The 23,897-nt window shown below is 43.7% G+C and overlaps 1 protein-coding gene across 1 annotated transcript in view; it reads left to right on the forward strand.

Annotated features, from left to right (window-relative positions):
- pfkma (phosphofructokinase, muscle a) overlaps window positions 1-23,897 on the forward strand; it is a 46,228-nt gene that overhangs the window by 932 nt on the left and 21,399 nt on the right. Inside the window, exons 2-13 of the mRNA XM_061693287.1 lie at window positions 4,056-4,129; window positions 4,266-4,343; window positions 4,565-4,754; window positions 5,109-5,274; window positions 5,431-5,475; window positions 14,438-14,546; window positions 14,636-14,731; window positions 16,845-16,937; window positions 17,674-17,799; window positions 22,047-22,111; window positions 22,251-22,314; window positions 23,191-23,337. Of these exons, the coding sequence (XP_061549271.1) occupies window positions 4,056-4,129; window positions 4,266-4,343; window positions 4,565-4,754; window positions 5,109-5,274; window positions 5,431-5,475; window positions 14,438-14,546; window positions 14,636-14,731; window positions 16,845-16,937; window positions 17,674-17,799; window positions 22,047-22,111; window positions 22,251-22,314; window positions 23,191-23,337 (1,253 nt within the window). The remainder of the gene's footprint in view (window positions 1-4,055; window positions 4,130-4,265; window positions 4,344-4,564; window positions 4,755-5,108; window positions 5,275-5,430; window positions 5,476-14,437; window positions 14,547-14,635; window positions 14,732-16,844; window positions 16,938-17,673; window positions 17,800-22,046; window positions 22,112-22,250; window positions 22,315-23,190; window positions 23,338-23,897) is intronic.

The following is a 23,897-nucleotide window of genomic DNA, read 5'->3' on the forward strand; positions in this document are numbered from 1 at the left end:
GTGGAACCTCCTAAAGTTGAACAATTCTATATTAATCTGACACATACATTTTACCAAGCACAGGCTCATGTACAGTGGGGATGGAAAGTATTCAGACCCCCTTAAATTTGCTCTTTTTTTATATTGCAGCCATTTTCTAAAATCATTAATTTTTTTTCCACATTAATGTACACACAGCACCCAATATTGACAGAAACAAAACAGAATTGTTGAAATTTTTGCAGATTTATTCAGGAAAAACTGAAATATCACTCAGCCATAAGTATTCAGACCCTTATCTCAGTATTTAGTAGAAGCACCCTTTTGAGCTAATACAGCCATGAGTCTTTTTGGGAATGATACAACAAGTTTTTCACACGTGGATTTGGGGATCCTCTGCCATTTCTGTCAGGTTGGATGGTGAACATTGGTGGGCAGCCATTTTCAAGTCTTTCCAGAGATGCTTTATTGGGTTTAAGTCAGGGCTCTGTCTGGGCCTTTCAAAAACAGTCACGGAGTTGTTCTGGAGCCACTCCTTCGGTATTTTAGCTGTGTGCTTAGGGTCATTTTTTGAAGGTGAACCTTCGGCCCAGTCTGAGGTTCTGAGCACTCTGGAGAAGGTTTTCGTCCAGGATATCCCTGTACTTGGCCGCATTCATCTTTTCTTCGATTGCAACCAGTCTCCCTGTCCCTGCAGCTGAAAAACACCCCCGCAGCATGATGCTGTCATCACCATGCTTCACTGTTGGGACTGTATTGGACAGGTGATGAGCAGTACTTGTTTTTCTCCACACATGCCACTTAGAATTAAGGCCAGCAATTTCTATCTTGGTCTCATCAGACCAAAGAATCTTATTTCTCACCATATCGGAGTCCTTCAGGTGTTTTTTTTTTTTTGTTTTGTTTGTTTTTTTTTGGGTTTTTTTAAAGCAAACTCCATGCAGGCTTTCATGTGTCTTGCACTGAGGAGAGGCTTCCGTCGGGCCACTGTGCCATAAAGCTCCGACTGGTGGAGGGCTGCAGTGATGGTTGACTTTCTAGAACTTTCTCCTATCTCTCGACTGCATCTCTGGAGCTCAGCCACAATGATCTTTGGGTTCTTCTTTACCTCTCTCACCAAAGCTCTTTTCCCCCGATTCCTCAGTTTGGCCGGACGGCCAGCTCTAGGAAGGGTTCTGATCGTCCCAAACGTCTTCCATTTCAGGATTATGGAGGCGGCTGTGCTCTTAGAAACCTTAAGTGGAGCAGAATTTTTTTTCGTAACCTTGGCCAGATCTGTGCCTTGCTACAATTCTGTCTCTGAGCTCTTCAGGCAGTTCCTTTTGACCTCATGATTCTCATTTGCTCTGACATGCACTGTGAGCTGTAAGGTCTTATATAGACAAGGGTATGGTTTTCCTAATCAAGTCCAATTAGTATAATCAAACACAGCTGGATTCCAATAAAGGTGTAGAACAATCTTAAGGATGATCAGAAGAAATGGACAATCAAGTTAAATATGAGTGTCACAGCAAAGGGTCTGAATACTTAAGGCTGTGTGATATTTCAGTTTTTCTTTTTTTTAATAAATCAGCAAACATTTCTACAATTAGTTTTTTTCTGTCAATATGGGGTGCTGTGTTTACATTAATGAGGAAAAAAATAACTTGTATAACTAACTTGTATAACTAAACTAATAACTAAAAATAATAAATGATTTTAACAAATGGCTGCATTATAACAAAGTGTGAAAAATTTAAGGGGGTCTGAAAACTTTCCGTACCCACTGTAAATGGTATGTACTGTTGCATATAGCAAAATGTCTCTAAGAAGTCTCCATTGTCTCCACTTTTTACTACTATCGCTACCACCCCAAGTTTTCACTTGCATGTCAAAGTAAATCCAGGCGAGTCTCGTTCGTCAATGTTTGCTAGCGTTAGCTTTTTCTGAATGTTCAATATGGTGTGTGTGAATTTTATTTTATTATTATTATTATCTTGCACTTGCCATTCTTTGATTTGGAAAATCTGACCCGTTGCTGGGCAATGAAAAAGCTATTTCTTACCTCTACTTTAAATGATCTAACCGTAAATTTAAGATAATTTTACTACCAGTGGGGTGAAAAATGGCAGGATTCATGTGGTGTGCACCCTATAAGGAACTCTACTAACGCCATCGGGCCATATTCTCCCATGCACTTGAGTCAGACAAGCTAAATGGATTATCCCGTCCACTTAAGTCTGTAATTTAAACACCTTTTCAGATACACACACTGGATGGAGAACCCTAACACATGGGCGTACTCTGTCAAATCTGGTCGTCCGCGCATTCTCCCATTGATTTGCGCACATTTCCTTTAATGCGCTCCAGAGGCTGGAATAAGTCTCGCACCCCGGGAAAGTGAACACTCATATTGTACTTGAACTTTTACAATATGCGCCACCACAAGTTGTAAGAAATTTCTAAAAGGCGATCAGATGTATGTAGAGAGGCTGAAAAAAGTTTTATTGAGCTTATCGAAGAGCTGCAATAGTCTCCTATACAGCATTTTAGCAGTGATATTTATTGGCGGAGAAATCTGTGCTAGCGGACTTTGTTAGTGTCTGACCGCTGATAAAGACAGCAGACGCAACACATTTTTATTGATGGAACTTTAAACACGCATTTAATTGTAAACACAGTATATTGTGTATTCTGTATCTGCTACATCAGGAATTTTCAAATTTAAAGTGTGCTACACATAGCTGTTTGTAGCCCACTATATTGTTACAGTGTATATATATATATATTTTTTTTTGTCCCGTTCGGCTAATAGGTGAAGCAGAATGGAGGATCTGTAGTCCTTTTATGCCGCAACAGTTTTACTGTGTCACAGTGGAGTTTTAAGCTGCCGCTGGGCTTTCTTAGTATTATAATGGATATTTATTGAGAATCAGAGTCGATCAGAACAAAGTTTCTAGAGGGGTATGAGAAAAGAAAACAAAAGACAAAGCACTAACTGTAAACAAGATGAGAAAAGTAAATCCTTATAGATCTAGTGAATCAATGAAACATTTGATACGAGTATTGTATGGGGCAGTAGTGCTACACCCTGTGAAAAGCCACCTATACCCCTGTTACTATGACTGCCAGGTCCCCGACTGGCAGGCATTGGCCCTACCCCGTGTATCAGTGCCCCCCCGAGTGGTGTGGTGCATTAAAATCTGGAGAGGCCAGTGTGCCAGGGGGGCCCCCCCACCCAAGACCCACCGTCCCCCAGAGATGGGTGTATGTGGTGCATTAAAAAACATGGGGATGAGTGTGTGTGATGCATTAAAATCCTGGGGTCCAGGCAGAGCGGAGGGGCAGGGCACCCGGACCGGGAAACAGCACTGATGTGCTGAAACCCGGTCCGACAACCGCACCCTCCCGACCCCATACCAGTCCCCCAGCAACCCCTGGATATGTATGTGTGCCCAGATGTGACTAATGAGAAAAATATTTACAGTCAGTGTTGTGAGTGATCAAGAGGCATGGCTCCTGCAGGTCGGGCCCATCAGGCAGGACAACCACAGACGAAGAAGGCTGGCCCACCCAGCCCCGCAGCACCGACCCCAAGATCCCCCCCACATTCCAGCAGCACCCACTACCTGCCCCCGAATGTGGGAGGTGGACCCCCCCCCCCCCCCCCCCCCCCCCCCAAACCAGGCTGGGACAAAAAACCCACAGCCCGCAGGGGACCACCTGCCAGCCCCCCCCCCCCCCCCACCCCCCCCACCCCGGGAGAATATGGCCCATCCTGTGCACTGTCGTATGAAAGAAGACTAGTACAACTACTTCTCCTACTCGTACAAGTATGAAGTACTGTTAGTGACACTACTACTATGAGTATCAGTGCTACTGCGACTACTTCTAAGAAGACTACCAGTAGTACGATGACAAAGGCGACATTTGCCAGTACAACTACATCTCTTACAACTACTACTACTACTACTACCGCAAAAGTCGTACGAGTAAAGAACTATTACTAGCAGTACAACTACTATTACTGACCATGCTCTGATCCTAAATTAAAACAACTTTTGAAAGCGAACGAAATCTCCACTTGTGTATGTCAGGTATGAATGCTGCTGTAAGAGCAACAGTCAGAGTAGGTATCTACACTGGAGCCAAAGTCTACTTTGTTCATGAGGTAGGAAACCATTCAAGCACTGTTATATTCCTATATGACTATGTACTATACTGTACATTCAGCAGTTTTATAATATATGCCAAACATATGAAAAGTGTAATGAAAAAGATTCTGGTTAGATTAACCTGTGCTTCAGGGGTACCAGGGCCTGGTGGATGGAGGAGAAAACATTCGGCCTGCCACGTGGGAGAGTGTTTCAATGATGCTTCAGCTGGTGAGTTGACAACATGCATGTGGGTCCATCACATGCAAAAGTAACAGTGTCTGAGCAGTCTGCTCATGGATATTTCATATTGCACCGATCGACAGACAGGAAACTACGGTGGCCCTAAGGGTACAAACATGCCATTTGTATCATTTAAGCTTTGATGAGGTTGGGAGTTGTCACAAGATGCAAGTGTGCTCAACAGCTTTTGGTCTTTTGCTGTGCATCAGGGGGGAACAGTCATAGGTAGTGCACGCTGCAAAGACTTCAGAGCCAGGGAGGGCCGCATGAAAGCGGCCTGCAACCTGGTGAAGCTCGGAATTACCAACCTGTGTGTCATCGGAGGCGACGGCAGCCTGACCGGAGCCAATGAGTTCAGGACAGAGTGGAGCGGACTGCTGGCTGACCTGCTCCGAGCTGGTAAGGAGACATTGTTTTGCATTTACCCCAGAGATGATGTTATGTATTAGGGACACCAAGCTCTCGAGTTACTATTTTGCCATTGCTTTGGGGCGGTCCAATTACTTATTCACACAGGGCCTTTTCCCACCTTAAATAAAATTGTTTTGAAAAAGCATTTTGTCTTTACATGGGTTGTATTTGGGGTTTATTGAAATTGGCTTGATCTGAAACATTTACGTGTGATAAATATGGGGTGAAAATCAGGAAGGGATCAAAAACATTTTGACAAAACAATATATCATAGGCAAACATTTTAGATGTACAGGTAATATGCATTTCTTGTCACTGTGGATCATTATTAAATACCTGCAGGTAAGATTACAGATGAAGAAGCCAAAACCTCCTCCCACCTAAACATCGTGGGCATGGTGGGCTCTATCGATAACGACTTCTGCGGTACCGATATGACCATTGGTACAGACTCTGCCCTACACCGCATCATCGAGGTGGTGGACGCCATCACCACAACTGCACAGAGGTCAGACACAGTTCTATTACTACTACTATTCCTATTCTGAGGATAAATACCCAGTATTGCACACACATAGAGAAGATACTAGATACATATATGGATATGGGTGGGTGTACAGTAGTGCACTCATGAGTTACCACTGTTCCATGTGTGTATTCACAGCCACCAGAGGACCTTCATCCTCGAAGTGATGGGCAGACACTGTGGGTCAGTATATGACACATTTGGAGTTTATAAAATGTAATGAGGATAATCAGTCAAAATCATATGAGAATTAAGTTTTTCTTCAAAATAGGTTTGAATCTTACAAGGAATATTTGGTATTTTTCAAGGCAAAAGTACCATTATTACGAGTTTCAAGACACAAAGGAGTTGTCACCTGATGTGGTTCATTGTGGTGAAGTGCAGGTGGAAGCAGGCATAGGGAAGCAGGTTAGGCAGGAGTGCAGGGGAATCATAAAAAATAAATTATTAGAAGGCAAACAAAATGGTGATGGAGTGCAGCATCAAAAAATAAAATCATAAATTAAAAGTGCCAAAACTGAAAAGTTAACGAAGAACACACCACCACAGACTCACCACCACATGCAACAAAGGACAATGATCAGAGAAAGAGTGAACGGAAACTGCGAACTAAAACTAAATACAAACAGACTGATGCCTTTTCCAGGCACAACTGGAAAAGGCATGAGTTGATGGAGAGTGATGACTGACTGACACAAGGGGCCCAAACCTTTATGGGGCCTGAAGCAGAATTTATTTCGATCATTTTCCTTTCAGGTTGGTTAAATTTCCCCCCCCCCCTCCATCCCCATGACACAGAAACACACACCGCAGCATCAACTGCGCTTGACTACTACTGATACAAGTGTCAAACTTGTAAATAGGATACAGGACATTGATGTGTGTTACCACATTAATTTCTTTAATATATTTGTTTTCGGCGGCGCGGTGACAACTGATTAGCACATCTGTCACACAGTTCTGAGGACCAGGGTTCAAATCTGGCCTCGCCTGTGTGGAGTGTGCATGTTCTCCCTATGCCTGCGTGGGTTTTCTCTGGGTACTCCGCTTTCCTCCCCCATCCCAAAAACATGCACGGTAGGTTAATTGAAGACCCTAAATTGTTCACAGGTACTAATGTGAGTGCGAATAGTTGTTTGTTTATATGTGCCCTCCGACTGGCTGGCAACCAGTTCGGAGTGTAGCTTGTGTCGTGACTCTGACCCAGTAGTTTATATTAAGATATGATTTTTACACCACTTTTTGGCTTAACTGTAGACTAAAATTCAAGTCGACGGGTGTGGTCTTCTCTGCTTTCTTACGTCCCTTAGACACGCCCCCTGGGTATTTAACCTTTGGCTCCCGCCTCTTCTACCTCCCTTGTTTTTTCTCTGGCTTGCTCTGGGTAACCTCTGCACGGCTCGGCCATACCGCCGCCCCTGCCCTTTCTTTTGTTCAACCACGTGGCTTGGCAAACGCGACCCTTAGAGATGGAGACCTCGCTTCCGAGGCTCCGTGGATCACCGCTGCTAAGCATCCAGAACAGTTGCTGCTGAGGTAGCAGATACGCTCCCAGCCAAACGGGTGTTCTCTGAACTTGCTAGCGGATCCCGAAAACCGGCAGGGGGAGAGACAGTCATATTCTCCCAACGAAGCATGACGAACAGCTTCCTTTTTGTTCTACCGCTTGTTTTAGTTTATTTTTCTGCATACATTTTCTTCTTCAACTAAACCTGCTTCCTTTTCCTCCTGAGATGTGTGGAGAGAAAAGAGGATGAGTACCACAACAAGCGTTGCTAGGATGTACAATATTAGTGCCCATTAATTTTGGGGAAATTACTAGCTTCACACAAAATTCCAACTTTGCTCGCTCTCTCTCTCTCTCTCTCTCTCTCTCTCACTCTCACTCTCTCACTCACACACTCACTCACTCACTGAACGTATTAAACGCTCACATTTCCAACTTTAGTCCAGCAACACGCGGTCCGATCATCCCTTTTCGTTTACCCTTAGTGTTATTTTCTTTCTGCCGTCAGACCCCACTGTGTGTTTCCCTATAGATCCCTCGTAGATTTCATAACATATTCTATATTCTACATATATTATATATATATTCTACATATATTCTACAACATATTCTATAAAATTCCACTCCTTGTTGTGTTTTGAGTTTAAGAATGAAGCCTCTGTAATCTAGGACTCCATCCAACCATCCATTTTCTGAGCCGCTTCTCCTCACGAGGGTCGCGGGCGTGCTGGAGCCTATCCCTGCTGTCATCTGGCAGGAGGCGGGGTACACCATGAACCGGTTGCCAGCCAATCGCAGGGCACATACGAACAAACAACCGGGCAATTTAGAGTTTCCAATTCATGCATGTTTTTGGGATGTGGGAAGAAACGGGAGTGCCCGGAGACAACCCACGCAGGCACGGGGAGACCATGCAAACTCCACACAGGCGGGGCCGGGGATTGAACCCGGATCCTCAGAACTGTGAGGCTGACGCTCTAACCAGTCAGCCACCGTGTCGCCTTAATCTAGGACTCGTATTTCATAAAATGTAGCAACCTTTCAATTATGAGACTGCTAAAAGGTTTCTCGTCTCTTTTCCTAAATTTATACATATAAAAAGTGACGTGGTTCCCTTTACAAGAAAAAAATTAGTTTGATTTTAACGTTAAAAATGAAAACCGGACTAACCCGAATTTATTTCTTAAATACAATTAAATTACGTTTTATCCAAATGCCAATATGGGCTACATATTGGTGCCCCGTGTGAGGCTGACAAGTTTCGTTAAACTCAAAACACACAAAAGTACACGATATTTTTAATACAATCTAGACATTGCCCACCATCTTGGGTGGGGTATGTTCAGGCATGTCCAGACATTATCTGTGGGTGAGCCGTACTCTTTTTTTTTTTTTCATAGACAGCGTTGTGAGCACTTATGAATTTGAGATGCTAAGATTAGCTCTCAGTAAAACTAAAGTAAATTTGTTGCATTGTTAAATGTTACTTGGATAACCGGATGAGAGTGTTAACTTTTTCATGTGTGAAAACACGTGCCATTTGCGACAGTTGCCCTTTTTGCGTGTGTTGGAACCACGAGGGTCACCATTTGGTTGTTTGCCTAAGACTTAAAGGCTTCCGTAGTTTGCCATCTTTGTTGGGGGAAGATTCGTGACGTCATCGTGAGGTCGCCACGCTGGCTTGCTTCTTAGTTGTCCTTACTGCAGTACAGTCCTAGGGCGTCACCCCATGGACGTTTGTGTCATTATGCGACATTCAAAAGGCCCCCTTTCGAGAGCCGTTTCCCACCTAACCGATAACAAGCTACTGATGAGGTCCTGCTAAGACACTGCGGCCAATCGATGGTTGGCTTTGGAAACAATAAATAAAATACAGAGTGCTTTTCTGCTGGTTTGTGAGTGCCTTTCTGCTAGTTTTAACCTTGCGCCGCCGTTGTGTGACGTAGCAACCGACTCTTTTCGCTAGCCCGGCTAGCTAGCTTAATCGCTGAACTATTGCACCTACTTGAGATCGATTGCCTTTAATTTAAAAGCTTCCTTTGTTCTCGTTTTTCGAAACGCCTCCGCCGCGACTGCTTTTATTAATGTAGAAGCGTCTGTTCTTAGTCGTTTTTCGAAACTCCACCGCTGCGATTGCGTTTATTAATTTAAATGTTTCTGTTTTCGCTCGTTTTGTTTAAACACCACCGCGACAATTGTACGATTAAACCTTTATGCCCGGTATTTTTAACGAATTTTGAGTTTTACCATGGAGTGATTACAAGCTCTACTACTGGACGGTGTTGCATTTCTAACAGCTTGAACAGGATTGTCGTTTACGCAAAGTATGTTTCGGGCTTCTAAAGGAAACACACATGGAAGAAGACATGTATTTTAAAACGATTTTTGTTGAAAACATGGACCCAAGTGTTAAACACCATTTGGGAGTAGCAGCATGCCCTTGCAGGGTGTCCAGCTCACAACTCCCCGACCTAGCTGCATCACATTCAAACCATAAAACGACCAACACAAAGCTGTCGAATCACAATATTTTTGGTTTGAGCTACCAAAATACCGCAGCAGACATCACGGTAATGTCCGAGGATGTGTTTGACTTACTGCGTGATAAATTACAGCAGGGGGACCGGGCCGCCCACTCAACCTCCAACACTGCAAAATGACAATTCACCCCTTTGTCACCTGACAAATACCTTTGCTCATTGGACAAGATCTGCTAAGTCGTGTCATGCCATTAATTGACTATACTAGACGTGAGATTTATGCACAGGTGCGGAGACCCCTGCCAAGGCAAGATCACACTAGAGAAACCACCCAGTGCTACACTCTGAGCCTCCTGGATGTGCCGCCTCTACCAAAGTTGACATCTTGACAAAAGGGGGGTGCACACCGGTAATGGTGACGATGCCCACCAGTGGTCACTCTTGTGACACTGGCCATTCTTTCAAGCTGTTGAGACCACAGGACCCCTTGGTAAGAAGCAGAATTGTGCCCTCTGAGTCGCATATTATGTGCAATTTCCCCAATTAGTGGTCCATCTATTCAGCTGTCACTATCTTGATTGCGTCTTTCCTGCTTAGCTGGCCGTCAGTCTCGGTGGCCGCTAAGTCATTGTGCTTTTGTGACTTTTACACACGCATTGCTTCAACAGCACAGGACGTGGGCTTTGTCTCTTCTCACAGAACTCTGACTTTCTCTGCACTTGTTCTCTACACCTTGCAAAGTGCACCTCAGTGCCATTTTGCCCACCCCACCCACTCTTTCGTTTCCCAGGCAACGCCTTGGACACGACTCTTCTGTTGCACCTGCAATAACCACTTGGGATGTACATTTCCTTCTGTGCTGGTTTCCAGCCTTTCTCTCTCATCTGCGTTGTTCGTGATGTCGAGGGTGCCTGCTTTTCTTTTGATCTTTCTGTGGCTCGCCTGAGGCGCCCTCTTTCAATTCTTCCTTCCTGCGCGCTGCGCAGGCTTAACTCTGGTTTCTCCTTGGTTTTGTATATGCTCATTTGCGTTGTCGTGGACTTTTGTTATTGCGCCTCTGTGAAGTGTACTTCAGAGCCGCTCATGGCGGCAAGTAACAAAAGGGGGGTAACACGAGCATCCGCCCATGATGCACCATGCGAAACGAAGTTATGCTCAACACAGTGAGACCGGACAGGTTAAGCAGCTCCAACCTCCGTGACGGCATCCTCATCACACCAAGTCTGCCAAAACAGGTGCTCAACCTAGACACCGGTGAAACCGAACTCGCTGCACCTCCGCAAACCGATAAATAAAACACATCCATAGCGCACCCAATGGTGACGCTTGTAGCCTTACTAGTATCGAGACACAACTTCGCAAGACACAAGTTTCTCGGAGTTCCTCACTTCCTTTTTACTTAGGCTAAGGTTTCTTTCTTTTGTCAAGATTTGAACCCTTGTCTTTCACCTCTTCTTTTGGTTTACTACTTAAGTTTCACACCTAATAGATTTTTTTTAATTTTTTTTTAATTATTTTTTTGGGAGACTCCCTCTGTTTCGCTAGGATGGAGCTGGGCTGAATTTTTTTTCTTTTTTTCCCCTCTTTTTCTATTTCTGGAGAATGCTACAAAGATTCTTAGTTAACGTTCGCGTTAGCTTTTTCTTTTTTTCTTTCAACTTTGCAATCTCTTCCCCTCACAACATAGATACACCTACATTGACATCAATATTCACATATAGACACACACCTTGAGTAAGAAGTTCTCATGGTCAACTGTGATAGCTGTAAAGTGGGGTGGTATGTACTAATGTTAGACTGGTTACTGCATTGTTGTGTGTACCTGCCAACCTGTGCCATCTTTCATGAAGTCGCCATCCAAACCACCATCGAGCTGCTCTAGCTGGCGAAAAGGGGGATATATAGTGACTCTGATCCAGTTGTCCCCCCACCAACAACTTGATAAACTGCATGCCTCCCTGTGGCCCTGCTGTGCGAGACAGCCATAAAAGACGCCTGCTGGACCTTAACCTAATTATCAGCTCCCGTCTTCAAAAGACTAATTTCTTTCTTTTGAAGATAGCGACCAAAAGTCACATTTTGACTTTTGGCCGTTTTGATACTTCACGAACTCTGCAGAAATATTCCAAATGTATGCCTTGATGTCTGTGTCAGTGTGTCAACTTTACAGGTGCAGCTGTGAGATTTTGAGAACTGCATGAAACAGCATGAAATGTGATTGAAACATAAGCAGTTGATTTGCCTAGACTAAAATTTAAAATTTAAATAATCATTCTATATGCTTGATCTATGAGTAAGAGTACAAGGTTGGGAGTATTTTATATTAAGATATGATTTTTACACCACTTTTATGGCTTAATTGTAGACTAAATTTCAAGTCGACGGGTGTGGTCTTCTCCGGTTTCCTACGTCCCTTAGACAGGCCCCCTGGGTATTCAACTTTTGGCTCCCACCTCTTCCAACTCTCTTGGGTTTTCCTCTGGCTTGCACTGGGTGACCTCGGCATGGCTCGGCCATGCCGCTGCACCTCCTCCCTCCCCTTTCTTTTGTTCAAACACGCGGCTCGGCAAATGTGAGCTTTGGGGATGGAGACCCAGATTCCTAACCTCCGTGGATCACTGCTGCTAAGGATCCAACAACCCATATCAGGGTGTTCGGTAGCCCATACTCCCGAAGCACCCCCACAGGACTCCCCGAGGGACACGGTCAAAGGCATTCTCCAAGTCCACAAAACACATGTAGACTGGTTGGGCGAACTCCCATGCACCCTCGAGGACCCTGCCGAGGATGTAGAGCTGTTCCACTGCCAGGACGAATACCACACTGCTCCTCCTGAATCTGAGATTCGACTTCCCAACGGACCTCTCCAGCACCCATGAATAGACCTTACCAGGGAGGCTGAGGAGTGTGACTCCCCCCCCTGTAGTTGGAACACACCCTGTGGTCCCCCTTCTTAAAAAGGGGGACCACCACCCCAGTCTGCCAATCCAGAGGCACTGTCCCCGATGTCCACGCGATGTTGCACAGGCGTCAACCAGGACAGCCCCACCACATCCAGAGCCTTTAGGAACTCCGGGCAAATCTCATCCACCCCCGGCGCCTTGCCATCGATGACCTTTTTAACCACCTCGGTGACCTCAACCCCAGAGATAGGAGAGCCCGGCTCAGAGAACCCAGACTCTGCATCCTCATGGGAAGGCGTGTCGGTGGGATTGAGGAGGTTTTCAAAGTATTCTCCCTACTGACTCACAACATCCCAAGTTGAGGTCAGCAGCACCCCATCCCCACTATACACAGTGTTGGTGGTGCACTGCGTCCCTCTCCTGAATTGCCGGATGGTGGACCAGAATTTCCACGAAGCCGTCCGGAAGTCTTTCTCCATGGCCTCACCGAACTCCTCCCATACCCGAGTTTTTGCTTCAGCGACCACCAAAGCTGCCTTCCGCTTGGCCAGCCGGTACCCATCAGCTGCCTCAGGAGTCCCACAGGCCAAAAAGGCCCGATAGGACTCCTTCTTCAGCTTGACGGCATCACTCACCGTTGGTGTCCACCAACGGGTTCAGGGATTGCCGCCACGACAGGCACCAACCACCTAACGGCCACAGCTCCGGTCAGCCGCCTCAGCCATGGTCCACTCAGACTCTATGTCCTCCGCCTCCCCTGGAACATGTTTTTTCGGAGGTGGGAGTTGAAATTCCTTCTGAAGGGATTCTGCCAGACGTTTCCAGCAGACCCTCACAATACATTTGGGCCTGGCATCTTCCTCCACTATCGGAGCCAACTCACCACCAGGTGGTCATCAGTTGACAGCTCCGCCCCTCTCTTCACCCGAGTGTCCAAGACATGCGGCCGCAAGTCCGATGACACGACCACAAAGTCGATCATCGAACTGCGACCTAGGGTGTCCTGGTGCCAAGTGCACGTGTGGACACCCTTATGCTTGAACATGTTCGTTATGGACAATCCGTGATGAGCACCGAAGTCTAATTACAGAACACCGCTCAGGTTCTGATCAGGGGCGTTCCTCCCAGTCACGCCCTTCCAGCTCTCACTGGCATTGCCCACGTGAGGATTGAAGTCAACCAGCAGAACGATGGAGTCCCCAGCGGGAGCGCTCTCCATTATTAAAATAAATATATGACTAAAATTTTGTCAAATGCCCGCAACTGTAGTGAGGATAAGCGGTACAGAAAATGGATGGGGGGGATGAAATTTTGTTAAAAAATAAGTGATGTGTTGTAGCTACTTTTGAAAATCAAGGAATCACTTGTTTTGTGTATTTTGTTTTTTTTCCATTGCACTGCTGTGCTGTGCGAAAAGTTGTTTTTTTACCCATAAAGCTTTTGAATTTGCAAAGGACAAAGTCACTTGCACTACCTCGAGTAAAGCACTGGTGACCCTTACTAACAAGTGAAAAGTACCTTCCCGGATACTTTGGGACCTTGTTTGAAATGATTTTAAAAGTGAGAAACATTGAGTGCATTTCTCTACCGTTAATCACTTTAATTTTTTTCAAAGTGCTCAGAGGTCAGATGGGTTAACAAATCTTAAAAACAAACAAACAAAAAAGCAGCTTACCTAGCTCGGAATTCAATTATTTGATTCATTTGAATTAACGCTTTCAGGGCCATCTCTTCACCAGTTAATTAAAATGCATCCAAAGTAATAACCTGTGGATTTAATTACACACTCTCCTATTTGAACCTAAAACCTGGTGATTTTACTGACAACCTGATTTTACTACCAAAAATAATGGCTTCTGTCTGGCCCGTTGTGGAGGGAAAGCCTTTTTGCAGCTAGCCAATCACATGCCCTCTGCAACTAAGTGCTCAGTGTGTCCTCAACCACCGATTTGTCTGAGTGAGCAACGATTACGAGAGTCATCCGCGTCCAAAAAAAAGATCACAAGAGACAGCAGATTTAAAATCACTCTTGTATAGTTAACAAGATAAAAGCCAGAGGATGCTTCCCTGTGGTTACTCCCCATCGCAGTTTTTTCACTCGATAGAGTACCATTAACTCCTACTATTTGAGTACAGTTTTCAAGATAGTTTGTGTTTCAGAGAGAAATGTTTTTTTTTAAATTTATTTTTGGCTCCAAGGGAAAAAAAACATGGTAATCTTACAAAAATTGTGTCTGTCTGCCCCCGGCTGCAAGGTACCTGGCGCTGGTGTCTGCTCTGGCCTGTGGCGCAGACTGGGTCTTCATTCCAGAGATGCCACCAGACAATGGCTGGGAGGAACACTTGTGTAGGAGGCTGGCAGATGTACGACTGTCCCTGCTCCCACGCCACACTCCTCTGCTCATGGGTCACCTTGAATTTCGTGCATTGATAATAATAACTTGTCTTTTCAGCAACGGGCCAGGGGTTCTCGTTTAAATGTGATCATTGTCGCTGAGGGTGCTATGTCCAGAGAAGGCAAACCCATTTCATCGGACAACATAAAGAAGGCAAGGCTCACCTGGCAACACTCTGTTCCAAATGTATAGTTTCAGTTATTATGTACATTCTTGGGCAATCATTACAAGGGAAGTATATAGCAGTTCTAAACAAAAGAAAAGCAAGGGATAATAGAAATATAAAGCAATTACCATTGCAATGGTAATTTTAAACATGACAGGATGGCACCTGCGACAACATACTGACAAAACATCTGGAGCAGGTTTTGCCTGATGTTGAAGAACTCAGTCTTCTCAGAAAGTAGGAGTGGGGATTTTCTTGAACAAGACCACCACGAGGGCAAGAATGTGTGTTTTTTTTTTTTTTTTTTTTTTTTTTTTTGCGCATAATTTCTTCATGTTCCAAAATCCATCACGCAAAGCAGTTGGGGGAAAAAAACATAAAAAAAAAAAAAAGTTGATTTTTGTCATTAGAGATTAATTTTTGAAGAAAAAAAAAGCATTTCAACCAAAGAATATCTACACTAATCAAGTTAAATGTTAACATTAGGAGTCCTCTTCGTTATTACCTTAACAGCTCTCTCATCCATTTAATGTCCATGGATAGTTTCTACCTGTATCTCATTTGAGCACAATTGCCAACGTTTAGAAAGTCACTTCCAGAACAATTTGTCTTAATTTCCATATTTTTTAAATTATGACAAGAACATGACTGTGGGACAGTTGTTACAGTATAGTATGTAATGGGATAAAAATAATTTTGGGGGGGGTGGCTGTGTTTGCCTTGGATCCCCAAATGACTTGCTACAGCCCAGGGCAAGGCCAGTGACGTCGCCACCTGGCCTGACACAGCTAAAGTTGGCTTAGCAGCCCGTCCATTGATGAAGGAGGCAGCCAGTAGATGCGAGAACTAATTGGAATTGCAGGACACATTGACTATCAGGACTTCATATGCATGTCGCGGTAATATGCTTTCATTTTCATATGCTTTTGACATGGGTGAACAACACCGCGTCTGGACTGTGTTATAAAACATATCGCAACTATCTACTCACTACTACTACAAACTTTTGCTCATTTTCAACCTGTTTGAGCAATTTGACCCATGGGTTTTAAACTATCCGGAGCAATCAGTGTTATGAGTTGGCGTTCAGTGATTTCTGTAAGAAAATACAGATGATCCATAACATTTAACAGCTCTGTTTGAGGAATCGCCTCAGGGTTAATTTTTGGAGGAATACTGCCATCCACCCTTGTAGGTTTTCATTTTAAAGACCCTGCATAGTGAGTTCAAAGATTTATTTTTCTAAATACTTTATACATGTTTGAAGGTAATTGTTGAAAACGTGCAAAGACTGAGAACTACCTAGTATTTTGTATTTGTGACGATATAGCAAAGTGTTTTTCCACTATTTCAGTTTGCCTGATTTTTGGGCTGGGTGTGGCTAAAACAGCACCGTCTGAAGCACTTTGGAGTACGTCATGAGTCGCCCCTCCTCCACTATATAAGGGTAGGAGCGTGAGGAATCAAAAAAATAAATTTTAAAAAGTCCAACTTGACACCCAGCATGTGGACTTTTTGGGGTTTTGGGCTGGCGTGGCCCCTTTAGAGTGCCTCGTTGTCACGGCATGGAAGAGCCCTGTGATGACCCAGTGAGATATATTTCAGCCACAGCAGGCTTTAAGTGGATATATTTTCACAGCTCAAACATGTAGTTGTCATAAGAAAGTTGCTCAATAAAGGAGCATCCTTTTTCCCCCCAGGTCATGGCAGTGGCATTTGATTGACAGCTGACAGTTGAGCGGGGTGTGGTTTCAGCACATAACCACAGTGTCCGAAAGCAGAGAGAACGGCATGATTTTTCACTATTTTGAAGCCTCGTTTTATATACTTGGGGATTTTGTTTATCATTCCAATTTGGCAGGGTTGTTAACAAAACTATTCTCTGTGGTGTGCCAAATTTACCAAAACATTTTCACTCAACTAATTATCAAACCCTTGATACCAGTGCTCCAAATAGACAGGAGAAACAATATAGTCAAAACCTTCCACAAAAACTCATGTTTAATTTAAATCCTGCAGTACAATATATGCGCCATAATTTGGATCACTGTATTGCAGAGTGAACGAATAACACTAATGGATTGATTTATTGCTCTCCAGCTGGTAACTGACAGACTTGGCTTTGATACGCGCACCACCGTCCTTGGACACGTACAGAGGGGAGGGACGCCCTCTGCCTTCGACAGAATCTTGGTCAGTACAAGAGTCAAGCCTCCTTACATTTAATTTTCCTTAATGAAGGCCTTAATCATCTTTTAAAATTGACACGCAATCCATAAATCACATTTTAGTGTAAAACTCAATTAGTGTGTGTATAAGTATTGCATGCATATGTCACAAAATGTATAAAAATTGAGACTATTGTGTACAGTAAGATTGAGCCCATATCGCTGCCTCCTACTGGCCACATTAATGAATGAGAGGTCTTATATCAAAAATGGCTTTCTTAAACTTGCAGAAACTCTGTTTTAAGAGAGTCAAATACAATTAAAACACGCATTGTAAAATGTACTATATATATATATATATATATATGTATATACATATATACATATATATATATATATATATATATGTGTGTATATATATATATATATATATATATATATATAATCGCGGAAGGTCACTTGCCTAACAAAAACTAATCAGTTGACTTCCAGTTTTGGCTAAAATAAGTCAGGAATTGCCCAAAAAGAAAAGTTTTTTGTTTTGTTTATTGTTGTGATTTCCATTTTGGACTGTCACCTTGAAAAGATTATGCTCACAAAGAACTTCTATGGTAAATATGCAAATTTTATTTGGGAGTGTGACTGATTGAAGACAAACAAAACCACAAATGGATGGCACAATATATTGTGCACTTTGGAAACACATCTAATCATTTGACTGTGCGTGTGTGTGTGTGTGTGTGTGTGTTTGTCCCCTCCAGGGCAGCAGAATGGGCGTTGAGGCGGTGATGGCTCTACTGGAGGCCACACCGGACACCCCGGCCTGCGTGGTCAGCCTGTCTGGCAACCAGGCAGTTAGGCTGCCACTCATGGAGTGTGTGCAAGTGGTATGTCAGCCTGTTATCATGCTGCAAACTACAATCCCCTGAGACTAAGGAAAATAAGCCGGTTGACTTCAGAGTTGTTCTTAAAAATAAATAAATAAATAACTGTTATACAAAGCGCACAAAATACATCTAACAATGTGGAAAATACTATCATAAAAATACACTAAAGTAAAACTACTTATCCTTTAAGAAGCCTGACAGACACAAAAGGCGAGGGCGCAAGAGGTGTTTGTGGTGCGATACTATCACCGAGTGATCTTTGATTGTTACTGCTGGAATTATTCTGTAATTTAAGTGTCTTAAACTTTTTTTCTTTTGTATATTTGTTATTGGTGGAATGCAGACCTATGGGGGGCACAAGTCAGTACAAACTGTAGGCCGGTCCCAATCCCGGATAAATGCAGATGGTTGCGTCAGGAAGGGCATCCGGCTTAAAACTTTGCCAAACAAATATGAGCGTTCATCCAAAGAATTCCATACTGGATCGGTCATGGCCCGGGTTAACAAAGTCCGGTGCCGTCAACCTGCAGGGCACCGGTGGAAATTCAGCTACTGTGGGTCGAAGATGATGTGGAAAGTGGGTTCTTTGGCAGAAAGAGAAGAGGAAAGCACAGAGCCTAGAACTGAATGTGGGGACTTTGAATGCTGGGACTATGACAGGAAAATCTCGGGAGTTGGTTGACATGATGATTAGGAGAAAGGTTGATATATTGTGTGTCCAGGAGAACAGGTGGAAAGGTAGTAAGGCTAGAAGTTTAGGGGCAGGGTTGAAATTATTTTACCATGGTGTAGATGGGAAGAGAAATGGAGTCGGGGTTATTTTAAAAGAAGAGTTGGCTAAGAATGTCTTGGAGGTGAAAAGAGTATCAGATCGAGTGATGAGGCTGAAATTTGAAATTGAGGGTGTTATGTGTAATGTGATTAGTGGCTATGCCCCACAGGTAGGATGTGACCGAGAGGTGAAAAAGAAATTCTGGAAAGAGCTAAACGAAGTAGTTCTGAGCATCCCAGACAGAGAGAGAGTTGTGATTGGTGCAGATTGTAATGGACATGTTGGTGAAGGTAAAAGGGGTGATGAAGAAGTGATGGGTAAGTTTGGCATCCAGGAAAGGAACTTGGAGGGACAGATGGTGGTAGACTTTGCAACAAGGATGCAAATGGCTGTAGTGAACACTTTTTTCCAGAAGAGGCACGAACATAGGGTGACCTACAAGAGCGGAGGTAGAAGCACGCATGTGGATTACATCTTGTGCAGACGATATAATCTGAAGGAGGTTACCAACTGTAAATGAAAGAGAAGGGAGAGTAGAAAAGGCAAGTGTGTTGGACCAGGAAGTGGCAATGATTAGTAAGGGGGAAGTTAGAAAGGCATTAAAGAGGATGAAAAATGGAAAGGCAGTTGGTCCTGATGACATTCCTGTGGAGGTATGGAAGCATCAAGGAGAGGTGGCTGTGGAGTTTTTGACCAGCTTGTTCAGTAGAATTCTAGCGTGTGAGAAGATGCCTGAGGAATGGAGGAAAAGTGTAGTGGTGCCCATTTTTAAGAACAAAGGTGATGTGCCGAGCCTATAGAGGAACAAAGGTGATGAGCAACACAATGAAGTTATGGGAAAGAGTAGTGGAGGCTCGACTCAGGACAGAAGTGAGTATTTGTGAGCAACAGTATGTTTTCATGCCTAGAAAGAGTACCACAGAGAGGAACTGTGGTTTTGCTTGCGGAAGTCTGGAGTGGCAGAGAAGTATGTTAGAATAATACAGGACATGTACGAGGGCAACAGAACAGCGGTGAGGTGTGCTGTAGGTGTGACAGACAAATTTAAGGTGGACGTGGGACTGCATCAGGGATCAGCCCTGAGCCCCTTCCTTTTTGCAGTGGTGATGGATAGGCTGACAGATGAGGTTAGACTGGAATCCCCGTGGACCATGATGTTTGCAGATGACATTGTGATCTGCAGTGAAAGCAGGGAGCAGGTGGAGGAACAGTTAGAAAGATGAATGAGAGGGGTAGTGGGGGGAGAGTGAGGCTACAGGGAGAAGAGATAGCTAGGGTGGAGGACTTTCAATACTTGGGGTCAACCGTCCAGAGCAATGGTGAGTGTGGTCAGGAAGTGAAGAAACGGGTCCAAGCAGGTTGGAACGGGTGGAGGAAGGTGTCAGGTGTGTTATGTGACCGAAGAGTGTCTGCTAGGATGAAGGGCAAAGTTTATAAGACCGTGGCAAGGCCAGCCATGATGTACGGATTAGAGACAGTGGCACTGAAGAGACAACAGGAAGCAGAGCTGGAGATGGCGGAAATGAAGTTGTTGAGGTTCTCTCTAGGAGTGACCAAGTTGGATAGGATTGGAAATGAGCTCATCAGAGGGACAGCCAAGTTTCGATGTTTTGGAGACAAAGTTAGAGAGAGCAGACTTCGATGGTTTGGACACGTCCAGAGGAGAAATAGTGAGTATATTGGTAGAAGGATGATGAAGATGGAGCTACCAGGCAAGAGAGCAAGAGGAAGACCAAAGAGAAGGTTGATGGATATCGTGAGGGAAGACATGATGGCAGTTGGTGTTCGAGAGGAGGATGCAGGAGATAGGCTTACATGGAAAAAGATGACTCGCTGTGGCGACCCCTAATGGGACAAGCCGAAAGGAAAAGAAGAAGATATTTGTTATAGGCGGCACTGTGGAAGATTGGTTAGCACATCTGCCTCACAGTTCTGAGGACCGGGGTTCAAATCCGGCCTCGCCTTGTGTGAAGTTTGCATGTTATCCCTGTGCCTGCATGGGTTTTCTCCGGTTTCCTCCCACATCCCAAAAACATGCATGGGACGTTGATTGAAGACACTAAATTGCCCGTAGGTGTGAATGTGAGTGTGAATGGTTGTTTCTTTACATGTGCCCTGCGACTGGCTGACGACCAGTTCAGGGTGTACCCCGCCTCTTGCCCGAAGATCGCTGGGATAGGCTCCAGTTTACCCGCAACCCTATAGTGAGGCTAAGCGGTGTAGAAAATGGATGGATGGATATGTGTTATTCAAGCGGTTCAGTTCATGTGACCTGTGCATGGACACTGAGGTCATACTCACTGGCTGGGAGCAGAGAGTGCAATTGAGTCAGTAGCGCATGTACCGGATTATAAATTTTGTCCGGCTGTGTGCATCAGTAACAAAGTGGGTAACAACAATTCATAATTATACCGTAAGCACCTAATTTGCAATAACGCAATAATGCGTTATTAGAATGTTTTACGGGCTACTAATTAGAAAAAAACTTACCGAAACTTACCATGTATTGATTGATAAATCAGCTATTTCTACTACCGGAAGTGGTGCGTTTAGTCTTTCAGAAACAGGAAGTGCTACAGTATATTAACTGTGTACATTTTGCTAACTTATCATCATCCATCCATCCATCCATTTTCTGAGCCGCTTCTCCTCACTAGGGTCGTGGGCGTGCTGGAGCCTATCCCAGCTGTCATCGGGCAGGTGGCGGGGTACACCCTGAACTGGTTGCCAGCCAATCGCAGGGCACATACAAACAAACAACCATTCACACTCACATTCACACCTACGGGCAATTTAGAGTCTCCAATTAATGCATGTTTTTGGTATGTGGGAGGAAACCGGAGTGCCCGGAGAAAACCCACGCAGGCACGGGGAGAACATGCAAACTCCACACAGGCGGGGCCGGGGATTGAACCCCGGTTCTCAGACCTGTGAGGCTGACGCTCTAACCAGTCGTCCACCGTGCCGCCCTTATCATCATTCTTCATAGCTAACATTTGTAAGTGTACTATTTGGTTATTGTTATTATTTATCCTGTTTATGTTCACTTACCAATCTGTACTTGGTTATTCTTTCTTTTCTTGGAAAACCACACACACACACACACAGTGTACAGGTAAAGCACCACTACATTTTTCTGTCGTTGTTTTTTGTTTATTTTTGAAAAGAAAAATGTTCTTAACCCTACTGTAATATATTTGCTTTAGATTAATGACAAGGGTCATGTTTTCTTTTGTTCAACCATTTTTTTCATTTATGTCAAAATGGAATTTTTAAATGTATTTATTTTTTTGGTTTGAATAAAAAAGACATTTTGTTTTTAATATTAGAGTATTATCAGCTGTGGCCTTGACCGACTTTGACAAATGGACCTTTGACTCACTTATTTGTGGCCCTCTAAGATTTGTATTTAGTAAGCCCTGCTCTAAGATGTCTTTGGAAGTCTGATTATCTTGTTGCGTTTTCTGCCATCCAGACGAAAGATGTGACTGCTGCCATGGCTGAGGGCAGATACGAGGATGCTATCAAGCTCAGAGGAAAGTAAGATGTTTACCCTGTATAAATCTTAGCTATTATTATTGTTGCTGTTGTTATTAAATGTGCTACTGAGTGACGGTTGTGACACTTATTAAGAAACAGAATCAGCTCAACGAATTATGCATCCCCCTTTAAACTGCAGGAGCTTTGAGAACAACTGGAACACATACAAGCTGCTGGCCCACATTAACCCCCCAGATGTTAAAGTAAGGAACATCCGTCCCTTTGGTTAGAATAGAGCACAGGTGTCATTCCCATATGAATCAACACCAGTGCTGCCAAATGGGAAATGCTCGGCATATTGTACTACACGCTGAAAATGTTTGTCTTTTCCAGGAAATTATCACTCACAGGAATAAAGTAATAATAATCATATTGTTTAAGTGAATAAATATCTATCTTTTTTAGTTTTAAAAAAATCATTCTTTTGTAGGGAGGATTAAAACGAAAAAAAAAAGTCATCATCATCATAAAATATTTTCTACAAACATTAAAATGTCATATGTTTTGGGGGGGGAAAGTGGTATTTTCTCATGAAAATCTTGATTACAAGAATATAGTTTTATTTTTTGAGGACAAACAAAACTTACAAAACTTTTGTTATTTCTTATAATGCTATACTTTGCTGAGAAAATTATTTTTCCTCCCAAGAAAAAAAAAGTCTTATGAGAGAGAAATATTTTTTTTCTTCCAATAACAGTTGTCATCTCATGATAATATCATGATTTTTAAGGAGAAATAGCTTAATTCATGATCATGTTTGTTTTTTCTCAAGAAAAATTCGATACCTCACGAGACTAAAGTTGTTGTTTTGAGAGAAAAGTCATATTCTGTTCAGAATAAAGTTGGCTTGAAGAAATGTTAACAAAAAAGTCATATTTGACTCAAATCATTGTACAGTTTGGAAAAGTTTTAGCTATTGCAATGTACGTAGGGCAACATTACCAAACAAATACATTAGTTAGCATGCATCTCGCAACATTGATTATCTACTCCTGCATATGTCACGACATTCAGTGCATTATTAAACTTTGCTGAAGTTACTTAAATACTCCAAGTTAACCATCCCTCCCTTCTGTCAGAGCAACATCAACGTGGCCATCATAAATATCGGCGCCCCCTGTGCTGGCATGAATGCAGCCGTGCGTGCAGCGGTCAGAATGGGCATCATCCAGGGTCACAACATGCTGGCTGTTCACGACGGCTTTGACGGCCTCGCGCATGGACAGGTCTGTCACTAATTGGCATACACACCTCCTTCGACCTCCAGACAGTTTTTTTTTTTTTTTTTTTGCTAACGACCCTAAAATGGAAGCCATATGCCTCAGTATAACATCCCAGAGCTGTATGATTTATCCCTGCTGATCCGCAAAGATTGAAGAAAGGAATAATGAAAGCATTTTAATTTATGAAATATTATGAATGGAAACTATACATGTACATCTCAATGAATTAGAATAGTGGCAAAAGTGCCACGATATGTAATCGTATAACGTTGGACTGGACCCAAAACCAGAATGCGGCAGAGGGAGTAGGGGAGAATGGTTTATTGAGCAGGAGATCCAGGCTGGTATTTCCAATGCGCGAGGGTGGTCCGAAGAAAGGGCAGGAGGCGGAAGCATGAGCAAGTGGACGGGCTTGACAGCGTGGTTGAAGCGGGCAGTGAAGTGAGAGAGACAGAAGGAATACTGGAAGCGGAGAATAACACCAGAGGATAAGTACGAGTGTGGATAGCCAGCTAATCAAGTTACAAACATGAAGAGATGGCTCGAGAGTTGGCCTGTGTACC

The sequence above is a fragment of the Phycodurus eques genome, chromosome 1 (assembly GCF_024500275.1).
Source record: "Phycodurus eques isolate BA_2022a chromosome 1, UOR_Pequ_1.1, whole genome shotgun sequence".
Taxonomy (NCBI): Eukaryota; Metazoa; Chordata; class Actinopteri; order Syngnathiformes; family Syngnathidae; genus Phycodurus; species Phycodurus eques.